Source organism: Haliotis asinina, chromosome 13 (genome assembly GCF_037392515.1).
Source record: "Haliotis asinina isolate JCU_RB_2024 chromosome 13, JCU_Hal_asi_v2, whole genome shotgun sequence".
In the NCBI taxonomy this organism is placed as follows: Eukaryota; Metazoa; Mollusca; class Gastropoda; order Lepetellida; family Haliotidae; genus Haliotis; species Haliotis asinina.
The window spans coordinates 26,585,781-26,599,912 of record NC_090292.1 but is presented as its reverse complement, the minus strand read 5'-3'; the positions used below and the strand labels follow the sequence as shown (position 1 = coordinate 26,599,912).

At 41.2% G+C, this 14,132-nt stretch overlaps 1 protein-coding gene across 2 annotated transcripts; it reads right to left on the bottom strand.

Annotated features, from left to right (window-relative positions):
- Positions 1–5,818: 5,818 nt before the first annotated feature.
- On the bottom strand, positions 5,819–10,790 carry LOC137259816 (ependymin-related protein 1-like). 2 transcript variants are annotated; one of them, XR_010954713.1, is made up of 5 exons: positions 10,121–10,790; positions 7,974–8,084; positions 7,508–7,592; positions 6,578–6,783; positions 5,819–6,274 (listed from the first exon to the last, which is right to left on the bottom strand). XR_010954713.1 is itself a non-coding variant. In XM_067797433.1 (5 exons), the coding sequence occupies exons 1-4, from the start codon at positions 10,268–10,270 to the stop codon at positions 6,629–6,631; spliced, it is 501 nt and encodes a 166-aa protein (XP_067653534.1). In that variant the 5' UTR covers positions 10,271–10,784; the 3' UTR covers positions 5,819–6,247; positions 6,608–6,628. The 2 variants fall into 2 exon arrangements, 1 of the variants encoding a protein (XP_067653534.1); XM_067797433.1 differs by having other exon boundaries at positions 5,819–6,247; positions 6,608–6,783; positions 10,121–10,784.
- Positions 10,791–14,132: the final 3,342 nt, after the last annotated feature.

The window sequence follows — 14,132 nt, the reverse complement described above, 5'->3', positions numbered from 1 at the left end:
TGAAGCTTGCAATCTAACAGAACAAACACCGAATCACAAGTTTACCCGTCATAGATGCGAATAGTGACCGAAGGGTCACTTGGGTACGACTTCAACCCGGCTGTCAGCCATGAGACGAGCTACAATCTGCCAAGACAACGGACGTATACCCTTAAAGAATGTTCATATTAATGCAGACGTATACCTAAAGTTGTGTGATATTGATTTCTTTTAACTAAAATGTTGCTGGTTAAAGCTGTAGTCTACCTGTATGGCTTCGGTCTGAAAATAAACGAGCCTGGACCAGACAATCCAGTGATCAACAGTATGAGCATCTACCTGCACAACTGGAATACGTTACCAGTGTTCGCATTAGCGTAGAACCGTGCGTCTTTCACGCAAAAAAACCAAACACGCTAACGATATTTCACGCGTGTCTTGTACGCCTAGTTTCTTACCAACTTAATTTTTAAAAAAGTATCTTAAAACTGCAACATAAAGAAAACCAATACATTTCGAAATAATTCAGGATTGTAATGAACATTTTAAATACCTTGACTACATGCTATAATGAAGCCAAAATGAAAGTGATCAGATTGCCAGTAATATAACTATCCATGATTCACTTTAATGTGTTGTCCCAATTTCCCGTGAAGGTCCCGGGGTAGACTAGGCCTTCAGCAACCCATGCTTGCCATAAAAGGCGACTATGCTTGTCGTAAGAGGCGACTAACGGGATCGGGTGGTCAGGCTCGCTGACTTGGTTGACACATGTCATCGGTTCCCAATTGCGCAGATCGATGCTCATGTTGTTGATTACTGGATTGTCTGGTCCAGACTCGATTATTTACAAACCGCCGCCATATAGCTTTAATATTGCTGAGTGCGGCGTAAAACTAAACTCACTCACTCACTCCCTGATGAGCATTTCCCCCGAAACTCTTTGAGCTTCATGAGTTAATATGTGCACCTTATTTGTTTGGTTTTTATGTTAATGTCAAAGAACAGAAATGTACAGTAAACATTTAGTTGGTGTTTTGCTCCCCATGCATATATGACACGTAAAGCGATAATAAGAATAAGGTGCCCATGAGATATAGTCGGGCACTATTACTAGTTAGTCATGTACTGAAAGAAACAAAATATGAAGGGCAGACATGTAACCAATACTTATCTTTAATTAACTAACTCGCTCGTCGCGTCGAAGACCGGGTCCGATTTCCTACATGTGCATAAACACGTGAAGTCCTCTCATGGTGTCCCCCGTCTTGATATTGCTGGAATATTGCTACAAGCAATAGGGGCGGTGGTGTAGCCAAGTGGTTAAAGCGTTCGCTCGTCACGCCGAAGACCCGGGTTCGATTCCCCACATGGGTACAATGTGTGAAGCCCATTTTCTGGTGTCCCTAGCCGTGATACTGCTGGAATATTGCTAAAAGCGGCGTAAAACTAAACTCACTCACTCACTCACTACAAGCATTAACTTCACCCTCAATGTTAAAGGTACAGTGACACACATTTTCGACGATATTTTGGCCTATAATAGTATTTGATATAATGGGGGCATATACACTCACTTTAGTTTTCTGTTGATGCGAAAAAAGACTTAGCGTCCCTCAGCCCTCCTGTTATCAGTAACTGGAACTTACGAGGCGAACAGCTTCTAAACAGACACATTGAACGGTAACGATTGCTCCGTACATTGTAAACTGTCGCATGTAGTGTTGTGTTTGCCAAATTGGTTTCAAACACAAGCAGTACATAGCATTTTCGTAAGCAGCGCTATAAGGGACATAACTCTCTTGGGTTCGCTTAAAATAATGTTCGCCCAGTAGAGGGCGCGAGGGTAGGTTTATTGCAACGTTGCATTAATCAATTCGAACTAGCATTTTCGTAAGCAGCGCTATAAGGGACATAACTCTATTGGGTTCGCTTAAAATAATGTTCGCCCAGTAGAGGGCGCGAGGGTAGCTTATTTATTGCAACGTTGCATTAATCAATTCGAACTAGCATTTTCGTAAGCAGCGCTATAAGGGACATAACTCTATTGGGTTCGCTTAAAATAATGTTCGCCCAGTAGAGGGCGCGAGGGTAGGTTATTTATTGCAACGTTGCATTAATCAATTCGAACTTTTTTATTTAACATTGAGAGTTTAATACGTAATGATTTGAGGACTGATAGTATTCTTGAGAGAAATGCATCATGTGTTTTTAGAAAGTATGGTGGGATGTAGTGCCTTTAAAATGGCATTGTCTGCAACTCTATTGGTTTGGGTTTCATTATGTTGATGAACGGGAACTGTTTCTTGAGATTTGCAATAAATGTATGAATAGTTAGCCAAGGAAAACCGTGATAGTTGAGGGTCCGTACGTTTTGTTTCACTCGAGTGCCAGCTTGTGCCAGCTCAGAGCACCAAGCGAGAATGACGCATTGCTCCTTTGAGTGACCCACTTAGTGAGTGCTTACAAACAAATACAACAAGTTTTGGTCAGTTGATTCTAAATATGTCTGTAAAATCATTTCCTTGCTAGTAATAGTGGCCTATAGTCATAGGCATGATGACATATATGACTCGTGCGGGTCTGTAATACTCTTCTGTTAAACAATCAAATCAACCAAAACAACAACTGGGACGATTGCGGATTTGCGTGAGTCGGTAAACAAGGACGCATATCTTTGGCCTGTACTCACAAATGTTGTAAACACCGAGTCAAATGACGTAGGAACTTCCGCCACTCTCGCAATCTCCTTCCTCGACTTTGTGGAAGGGCCATCTTGACACCCAAGAGCACGCTCGCTAGAGATGATCGGGCGTGATTAAGGCATTTAACACTTTGCGGAAAACAAACTCACCCAGAGCATTAGTCACGGCCAGTGTGAAATGCCAAACGTATGAGGCCTACTTCCTCGGTATTTTGTGAAACAGAACAATACATTGTACATTTGTATTTAAACAAAAGATATCTAAGACTGGTCCCGCAAGAATAAAAGGTACATAAACTAGCGTCCAAAAGAAACGCCACCAAACATTTTTCTGGTCTAAAACAAACCTTGAGCTAAATATGGCAAAAATCAACCATTCAGCAATTGTATTTAATGGATAACTAGAAGAAAAAAAATGCAACTTTTTTCTCGTGATCTAAGATCACACGAATGGCACGGGGGTGCACATCCAGTATTCAATCACAACGCAGAGTCGACTGTGATTATTTACAGCTTTCTGGGCAGCATTTGTTGTTGAATGCCGGGTGTGGCCATCTCTAGCAGTGATACAGGCCCAACCCGGCGTCGAACTGAGTAGCTGAGTCTTCTGACGTCTTGATAAGGGATCCGACGTAATTCCTTTCGCAGAGCAGCTCCCAAAGCGTCGATCCTCAATGGCTGGTTTTGGCATTTCCGACGTCCCAGTTATTCCTAAAGGAGCTCAGTTGGGGACAGATCTTGAAGAGCTGGAACTTGCTTTCGTCACCAAAGTTCACTTATAGCCAGTTTCGCTGAGTACCGCCAATGTGGCATGGTCCTGGTTCATCTCAGTCTGGCACGTCAGTGTTAAAACGTCACCGTCATGCCCTTGCAAAGGTTGAGCAGCACAGAGTCGCAGTCGTCTGGTCAAAGTTTGTCTGTTGACTGGATGTCCAATGCTGTTTGCGCTTGAGACGTCACTGTATCGGTTCCTAAAGTGAAACAACCGTAAATACCGATCTTCTTTTGGGTAGTGACCTTCAGTCTACCGCTCTTTGGCCTGTCTGCAGTACAGCCAGTCTGTCGGAGACGCGTGAGAGGTCTTCCGATGGTGGATTTGCAACATCCCATGGTCCTCTTGTGTCTGCTCCGGTGTTAAACAAGGCATGTTCCTGGTTGTCATTCGATTAACATGATGCAAGAGAATAAATCTGGTCAGCTGTTAAACCCTAATTTGATACGGGTGACGTTGTCAACGGTTTCCATTTTATTCATGTAAATTCGTTTTCTTTTTCATAAATTGCGAAACGGGCAAGTATTCACTGGGAATACACATGCTGTGTTCGAGCGATGTGTTTTTAGCTATTTACAAAGAGACCGACAATTATTTTGACAACTTACAGTCGTTTTTTTTTATTTTGGCGGCGTTTCATTTGTCTGCTAGTTTATATTTTATGATTTATATTTCATAACGTATTTCATGTACGTAAACCCATTATCAGTGTAGGAATATTTTAGAAAAAGACAGGAAGCCCACAGGGCTGATAACTGAAAGTGTTGCCGACCATCTTAACATGTAACCTGCCCTGTATTAAATATAGGAAATTGAGATATGGTGTTAAAAGAACGTAATTAATGAATTACTTGCAGCAATGTAGACTTAAACATGTGCGAAAGCAAATTCAATAAAATCATGACTTGGTGGTCACTCTTAATTCATTCACTGCCACCAGAAAAGAACGACGTTAGATCTATTCATAGGCTGAAAGTTTTCTCTAGTCCAGTCACTTTGGTGTTTGATAAATGGGTAGGTTGATCCGCGGAAGTTACATTTTGATGGATCGTGAACTATACAGACATCATCTAGTTACCACAAGTGTAAATTATTTTCGAAATATTTCCCACAGTCAATGACATGGTCAAATATGTATCCTTGGAAAATATATTGGCCCACAGGGCGTAAGCCCGCCATGTAACTAGCAAACAGCGGACTGCCGGGCCGATGCTATTTTATGCACTGATGCCATTATGACAGTGAGGTGTAAGTGTCTCCGAAAGAATGGCGATTTGTGCGCTGACAGAAGCCAGTTCAACGTGTTTTGGAGTAAGTCGTTTGTGTGTGTACTGTGAAACAAACCTCCATAACTTTTGAGCACGGATTTTGGTAGGGAATCGAGAAATCATTTAAATCATCTAATGTTCTTAGAGCAACCCGAATACCCTATCTCCCAAAGTCCTGCCTCGAGTTTGTGCTGTTTGTCTCATTTCGTAGGTAAACGTGTTGGCTTAAAATTTGTGCAATTTTTAATGAGATACATAAAGTTGGCATTGTTGAATTCGCCCTGAAAATAACTTGGTGTGTTGACCTCGTTGCACCCTTTTCATATAGTGCCAATACCCGGTTAGTAACAGTATGCAGCTGTTCACCTCACTGTCTGGTCCAGACTCGATTGTTGTCAGACGGTCGCCATATAGTTTGACAATTGCGGAGTGTGGCGTTATACAACAAACCAAACCAACCAACCTATCAACCCTTGAACAAGCAAAAAAGTGGACTCAGCAGGTTAACCCATCTGGTCGAATGTGTTAAGTCCATCACCTCTGCTGGTTTCTTTTTTCACAAAATATGATCAATGCCTTTCACCCCGCGAATATCTGGGTTAGAATTGGTCTCCAGTAGCCCGTGTTTCGGTTCCTGAAGCGAAAGAGCCGTAAATACCGGTCTTCTTTTTAGGTAGTGACCTTCAGTCTACATCTGTATGGCCTGTCTCCAGTACTGCCAGTCTGTCGTAGACGTAAGAGGTGACTAAGGGGATTGGGTGGCCTGTCTGCAGTACTGCCAGTCTATCGTAGACGTAAGAGGTGACTAAGGGGATTGGGTGGCCTGTCTGCAGTACTGCCAGTCTATCGTAGACGTAAGAGGTGACTAAGGGGATTGGGTGGCCTGTCTGCAGTACTGCCAGTCTGTCGTAGACGTAAGAGGTGACTAAGGGGATTGGGTGGTCAGGTTTCCTGACTTGGTTGACATCACTGAGAATTGCAATGGACGCTGAGTCTGTCATGAGTATTTCTTGTTCCTGGGGTCTTACCAGTACCGAAAACAGTCGTACAATAACTATACGTCAGCTAAGTTTGAATAGAAAAGAACGACAAAAGTACAAAAAAAATATTTATTTTTTCCTTTAAAAAATTTCTGATATATAGGTACAAAGAAATAGGCATGACACGGAGGTCACAAAATTCCACATTCAGATTCCAGTGCACTTTGAGATTCGAAAATAATGTGATATACAGTTCGCTAACACCTTTGCAAAATGTACACATTTTTTACGGGACTATACTTTGTCTGCAAGTCTCTTGAACTAAACGTAATGTGTTCTTTAACGTTTTTGTGTAGCATGTGTAGTTTGCAATGAGGTGTCACAGTCAGCAGTGATGCATCTAAATTCGGTTAAAAGCTTGAAGCGAATTAAAATGCGGATAATGAAAAGTCCTATGTTGCTATGCTGACAGCAAGTGTCTCATTTACAGGCCTAAGATCTTGTAGTTGAGGACTGGGTGGAAGACTGCATCGTTTGTTCCGTTCTGAAATACAGAACAACTTGCATAAAACTGCCATAGACACGTGTATGAAATCATTGTGAAAATTACTGAACAACTTTTGAGAAGCTTTGAATAACCTGTATGGAACAAGATGAATTTTAGATGAAACATGTTTGTTATGGGGTTGTATCCTTCTCAAATTTGTTAGGTTCAAATATGCACAGAATAAATTATGCCATTTCCAAGCTATGAACAGACACAGAAATAAGTGTTGAGTTGCGTTGACTTGTGTTTTACGTCACGTCGGCACTATTCCAGCCGAATGGTGACGAGATCAGGTCTGAATTCCTACACATTTTAAGTTCATATTACAATTGAGTTTTATCTTAAAAACAAATATACCTATTACAGTATTGTTTAATACTAATACTCCCCGACAGGGACACATCCTTTCTCTGTGACAGTTATGGAGATGTTCAACCGGGTCGACGCCTGCTGCAGTCGCATTTCGTAGATCTTTGTCTCTAATGCCTCGTTTCCTAATCCAAGTGTCATATCAAACACCTGCTTGGCGGCATCTGAAACATACACCAACACAAGAGTGAGTGAGGATGATTTTACGTCGCTCTTAGCAACATTCCAACAGCAGCAAGCCGGGGAGCAGATGCTTGGGCTTACTTCTTCCAGGACTTTTTCTGCACGGTCGAACGTTTGTGTGAGCGAGTTGGTCGCTCTGTGAGTACGTCTAAAGGCGAGATTAAGAATGGGGTAACTAGATGATGTGGTTGATGGAACGATAGAGGAAGGAAGACTGAAGAGACTGGAAGACCGATGAGGATGATGTTTTCGGATTGGAAAACGGGAGACCGAAGAGGATTGTGTTTTCGGATCGGACAAAAAAGAAAACCGAAGAGCCGAAGAGCATGTTGTTTTCGGATCGGACAGAAGAGGATGATGTTTTCGGGTTGGACAGTGTTGTAAGGGAGAAGGATTAATGGAATAAATAGCGAAAGGAAATGAAGAGGGTGAAGAAATGAAGGAAAAGAAGGGATAAAAGGTGGAAGAGAACAGCAGAATGAAGAAACGTAAGAATGATGAAATAAAGGAATAAATAAATGAAGAGGTAAATAAAGAGGATGAAAGTTGAAGAAAGTGAAGGATAAACAAATGGAAGAGGACAGAGGGAAGAAAAAAGGAAGGAGTGAAGGAATGAAAAAGAAGAGGATATTAAAAGGACGAAGAACTGAAGAAATGAAAAATGTAACGAACAAAAAGCATGAAGGAATGGTGAAGGAAACCTACCAGGCACGCATCCATCGTTGAAAGGCTGACTAGGCTTCATCTTGTAACACCTCCTTTTCAACACATCAATAACATACATGGTATTCTGTAAGAGAGTGTGTGAGTGAGTGAGTGAGTTAGGTATACTGCCATGTTTAAAAGCCTGTGTTCATGGGATAGTTTTGTACATACCCCTACACATTATTCGGTTTACAAAATGTTCGCCTTTTGAAGAAAATTATATTCAAAGTATTTGTTAAAATCTTGTCCAAGCAAAGAGTCATATTTCCAAACTATCAGTCCCAAGCATTCACAAAAATTCTTATTCTGTTAAACTTATGTCCAAGCAAAAAGCTCAACTCATTTTTCCAAACTGTCAGTGCCAAGGAGTTCTTAAAAAGAAATCTAACTTTTATTTTTCAAGTGTACCGCCAATGTGTAAGTAATGTCATGTTAACTCAAGAATATTTCAAGGCGAGTCTCTGACCGTTTTGTAGTCTTGAATCAGCTTTGTTGACGATGGTCCTGCCGCTGTGGTGCTGTTGGTGAAGGCGTATACCCGACGCCCGATGGCGTCAAAAGCGATCTTGGTTACAATCTGAAACCGAATTTGTGTTTCAGGAATATGGTAAGATTGCCTTACACTATATAATACGGTATCTGTGCAAGCGTAACTTCTTGTAGGGAAACATGCTTAATAACCAGGCAATATGGTAACAGTGCTTCGTGTGTAAGTAATATGGTAGCATTGTTCCACACCGCTGAGTGAAACTTTACGAGAATGAGTTATTATGCCGCTTTTAGCTATATTCCACCAACATCACGGCGGGGGACTCCAGAAATAGTCTTCACACATGGTACCCATGTGGAGATCCGAACCAGGGATCTAGTGCGTGACGAGCGAACGCTGTAACCACTCCACCATTCTAACACACTGCCCCTCCACACATATGGCATACGGCACAATGCTTCACACTTTAGACATACCGGACACATCGCTTCACACTCACTTAACACCGTGCCACAAAGTAACATAGCTTCACGCCTATGTTACATAGTAGCATCGTTTCACTGTACTTCACATCTACATAGTACGGTAACATATCGCTTCAAACCTACGTACCACGATAGCATAACTTCACACCTCTATAGAATGGTGACATCGATTAACATCTACATAACAGTTGCAGCCCTTCACACCTATGCAATATAGTAACAGCACTTCACATGTATGTAATGCGGTAGTGGCCATTGCTTCATACCTACGTAACACAGTAACAGTGCTTTACACATGTGTAATACGGTAACAGTGCTTCACACATATGTAATATGGTAACACTGCTTGATACGCATGCTCTACAGAAAATCGCTTCACATGTATGTAAAATAGTAACATCGCTTCAGACGTGTGTAATACGGTAACATCACTTCACACCAATGTAATACTGTAACGTCACTTCACTCCTACGTAACAGTAACAGCTCTTCCCACGTATCTAATTCGGTAACATCGCTTGACACACATGTAATTCGGTAACATCGCTTCACACCTATGTTATATGGTAACACCGCTTCACAGTATAACAGTACTTCACATATAATATGTTAGCAGCACGTCAAATTTATGTAATACTGTATCATATACCTACGTTATACAGTATCACACAGCGCTTCACACCCATGGAATATTCAGTTACATCGCTTCACGCGTATGTAATACGGTAACCGCACTTCTCGTGCATGCAATACGGTAACATCGTTTTGAGCCTACTTAACAGTTACATCGCTTCACACCTATGCAATATCGTAACATTGCTTTACATGCAAGTAATACTCCCGGTAGCACTGCGTCAAACCTACGGAATATACAGTTACATAGCTTCACAAATATGTAATACGGTAACAGAGCGTCGTAGCTTTGTAAGGCGATAACAGATGATCTTTACCGACTTGGAGGCAGGCGGAGGCTATTTCGCAAGAATACCTCAACAGTCAACAGATCTCAACCCAACTGTTAATACGACAGGTCTTCACGTGATTCACTTTGGGCATGACATTGGAAATTTCGCAATTCCGATCAACAGAAGTAGAGTCCCCATTTTTTTAACCTTGGCCTAGATTTCCAAGCCCTGCTGTGTTTTGATTACTCAGTTCTACCCGTATATCGGCAGTGTGTGGTGTCAGAACATGTTTGTGTGTTCGAGTCAATGCTGGGCTGTGTATTGTTTTTTCAATGTATTTTTGTGTGTATGTTTGAGCCTGTGTGTTTGAGTGTGTAAGTGGATGGGTTGGGTGGGGCGGTGTTCAGACTATACACACTGTTTGAAAATTGAACTATATTTACGGAATTGCCCGAAGCATGTCGTACATCAGCGGTCGAAATGTTCGCCAGCCCTGAGACTCAGCGTCTGTTGTTATTGTATGGGGCTGGTAGTTTCAAATATTTGCAAGCAATTTGTGGCAATTTTCTTTATTCATCGGGAATCTTTCCAGAAACTGTATACAGTATAGTCCGTTATGTTTTTATTGCTTTCACTTAAACAAAATGAGCCTAGGGATTTTACAGCCTGCTGGTCACAATAAGCCCTGATGGCACACTGACAAATTAAAGTATTGCAAACATTGTCGGACATACCTGCACCTCCTGACCTCCGCCTGCCTCGACACCGCCGAAACCACCCTGAAAACCTTCCCACTGTTTGGGGACACAGCAGTTCTTCGCTGTGGCCCCAGGGTAGTAGGACACGACTGCTAGGGTACAGATGAGAGCGAGGAGAGACGCCATGTTTTTTTCGTCTGCTTGTTACCGATCGATTACGGAAGGTTTCTCTGTCACGTGCCTGTTGAGTTAACGTCACGCGCTAGGGAAGGAAGTTTTCGGTTAGATGGTTGGATTCAGGTAATCCGAGCTTGTGTTGCTTTTAACAGTTTTTCCGCCGTGTCTTCAAAATGACACCTGGATATATTTTAGAACGTCTGTGTTCATTTACGTAGAATTATTAAGCCTTTAATTGCATTGTACCGATTGAGAATTTGTGTCTGGTATCGATTGAGGATTTGTGTCAGGTAACCGTTCTTGTGATCTAACCGAATGTTTAATCAGTCACAAGGTTACCTGTCAGAGCTCCAAATAGGGACCGACAGGCATTTAACATTGCCTGTAAACATGTGATTAAAAAATCAACTTGTCCTAATAACGACATTCCTGATGTGCTCTGGTAGGGAAAGTGCCATCCATTCAAAATCAAACTCACTTCATTTCTGTACTGCGTCCGCTCGTCACGCCAAAGACCTGTGCCATACATAAGTGCCATACATTAACATTAACTTACCACTATCTTAGCGCTAAGACCGCTTCGAAAATACAGGCCCTGATTTCCTTACCGCGATCTAATGCACCCGCGATAAAATCATACTGCCATTACAGGTAGGTTAACTGATTTACCATTGAATCACCTGGCGTGAAACCGGATCAAATTGTTAATTAAGTATTTCATTATCTCTAAGACGTTTATACACACGTTTAAAGATGCATTTTTTGAAAATCTTTGCTACACAGCTTGTTAGAACGACTGGTCGATAGTTATGGCATTCATTTATACTGCCTTTTTGGTGAATAGGACTGGTGCATATTTCCAGATATCAGGAAACACTTTACTCTTCAGTGATAAATTAAAATCTTCAGATAAAGGAACTGCTAATTGTTTTGCATTCATTTTCAGAAAGTTATTGCCAATGCTATCTGGGCCTGTTGCCTTGGCGGCATGAACAGAGGAGAGAATTATACCATGGGTATCTTACGGACTAAGTGTGAAGTCACATAACGAGTTCTCTGAACGAATTTCTGGAATATCCCTATCAGTAGCAGCTACTCTTTCACGATCTGTAAAGAAATCATTAATATGATGTTTACTGTTTCAGCTATAGCGTCATTTAGTTCATAATTTAGTTCATCATTCGAAGGAAAGGTGTTAATATTGAGCATGAAGATTTATGGATATCAACTTCTTTCTTATGGGAACACAACGTTTCGGAAGTAACAAGTGGAATGAATTAACAAAAGCTGGAAGCCAGTGTTAATATTGATGGCATGTTTACTTCTTATATAATTCGTTACTAAACGCTACCTTGTTTTTGTGCTGTGTCCATTGTTTATTTGTTCATCAGTTTTATTCGTATACATTTTCTTTGCATTTATTACCGCGGATATCACTCTATTTCTACTCGATCTGAAAAGTGCCCAGTTTGATGGTGAATTATGCTTTTTGCGATTTTATGATCTCAATTGCGTTCATGAATCAGTTGTACGCACTTCACTGTTCATTCCCGGATCCTTATCATAACGGCGAGCTGGCTAAAGCGTCAGACTGGGGATCCAGCGAACTTGAGATGTCGGGATCGAGCCAGCCTGTGACCGGGTGTCAAATGGTTGGAGTCAACTTTGAGTGCAGATTCTTTCAGTGTTGTCACAACCCCTAGTGTGTAGTACACAACCACGTGCACTTAAAATAAGCTACGAATCCGTTGGTACATGACCAAATGGTAGCCACGCGCAAACACCGAGTGCGGATTCAGCAACGTGCAGTATACTTGAACATAATACTGTGACTATGTGTCCCTGTCCACCCAGCTGTCAAGACGGTACCTCGATAGGATGCGAGAACCACAATAAACTCGGTGCGCCTAGTGGCCGCAAGAGTTGTATACTCCCCAGGGAGTTGAGATTGATAATACGATGTGACACTGAGATTGACATCCAATGATCGAGGGAGACAAATACCAGCGCCTTGACCAAGCACTAGTTGCATGTGCGCAATCTAAATTATCCTATAGTAATACCGGGCGGACACCGTTCACAGGTGGCGCTGTCATCACACCTAGCGCGAAAAATTACGGGAAAAGATATACCTCGAAAATAAAGTTCCACCGAAAACATGGTAGGACACGGTACATGTTGCAGCAATGGCTAGTGTGACCTTCTAATATTTGTGACAAGGTTTAAAATACGGTGTACTACATCAAGTATGATTGTCAATTTCTTATATAAATATTATTCAAACAAGCAAAATCTATAAACATTATGACTTTATAACGTATATCCAAGTATGATATGATTTTGAACAAAGCTGACTGTACACACTGAAATTAGTTTTATGAAAATCATAATTTAACGATACGCAAAACAAACATCATAATACTGTCAACGCGGGCCTGTCGTCAATGCGTAGTATGTGATTGACGTGATTACATACATGCAATACTTTGACGAAATGACGAAGGAATACGTTGATGAAGACGAAGTCACAGTTTAGTCGTTCAAACTTCTTTAGTTGGTTTCACAAGACATGACAAACATGTATACATGAATGAGGTGAGCGGACTTCCAGCTCAACCCCAGGGATCTCACCTGCGAGCGGCATAATCCTGCTCGCGGTCGTCCCTACAAAGACATTCGGAATGCCGGTCTCCACACTCACATCTCACTTCTCACCTCTCACGTCCAGTATAGATGTGAGCATACATATATATAGTTTTTAACAACAATAGACAGGCAAAGATTCAACAATGCACAGATAGATAGCACTTCCTTCTACAGCTGATGTGATGACAGACACAGCCAAGGGAGATGACCAATAAAGGTCATAAATGTCATATACCGTAATTAATGGAAGTGACAAAGAGGAACAAGGTAGCTGACAAAACAATGTACTCTGCGGTAGTGATAAGGATCAAGATTGCAGATTGAATAATAATAACTAAATATCATATAGCCTGGCCACATAGTTTTTGGTCAGTAGAAATATTTGGACATGGCTGTCCTGAGGTAGACACTATAACAATACTAAAATTGTAATGGGGAAGATTTTGTGTTTACTCTTCTTCAAACCGACCTTCACCTCAGAGAAACTGCGTAACATGCGCATGACATCACTACCGCTGATCGATATCTTTCAAAATGGCGTCTTCGCTGACTCATGTATGAACCAGCTTGGATTAAAGCTATGCGCCACAGTTAAGCGCTATTTATAATAAAGTATTTAACAACTCACAATTCGGACATACGCTGGCACTAGTTTATGATCTAGGAAACACGGTGTAAAGAAAATGTCAAAATGCTATCTGACATCTGTTTTACTTTATTATTGTGAACTACATGTATATGCATTACTTTCCTTCTTAAGGGGTCATTCGGTACAACAAGGGCGAGTTGTTCATGCTATTAATGTTGAGGTCAAGTTAAATATAATGGTTTCCACGAAAATCACAATGACAAACTTTCATATGTTTTTTAATCGATAACTATTTAAACTAAACCATCAATCATGACATTAACATGTATAATCTGGGGTGAATGCATATAATTTGCTCACAAAAACTTCTTTTGCAATTGGTTTAGCATGATGCAGGATGCCGAGTCTCCAAATGTTTCTTTGTCCTTCTCCGTACACGGCTCAAGAAAGTTGGATTGACATCCTTCCTTCACTTTCAGTAGAGCTTTTTTCATTGCATGCATGTATTGTACATGGACTGATAACTACAACCTTGGTTAAATAAAGTTATCTCAATTTATTTTTTAGTACATATATACTAAGCCACAATAGAAACGTCACCCTACCAAATATTTGGTAAGATATTTTTCATTTTGA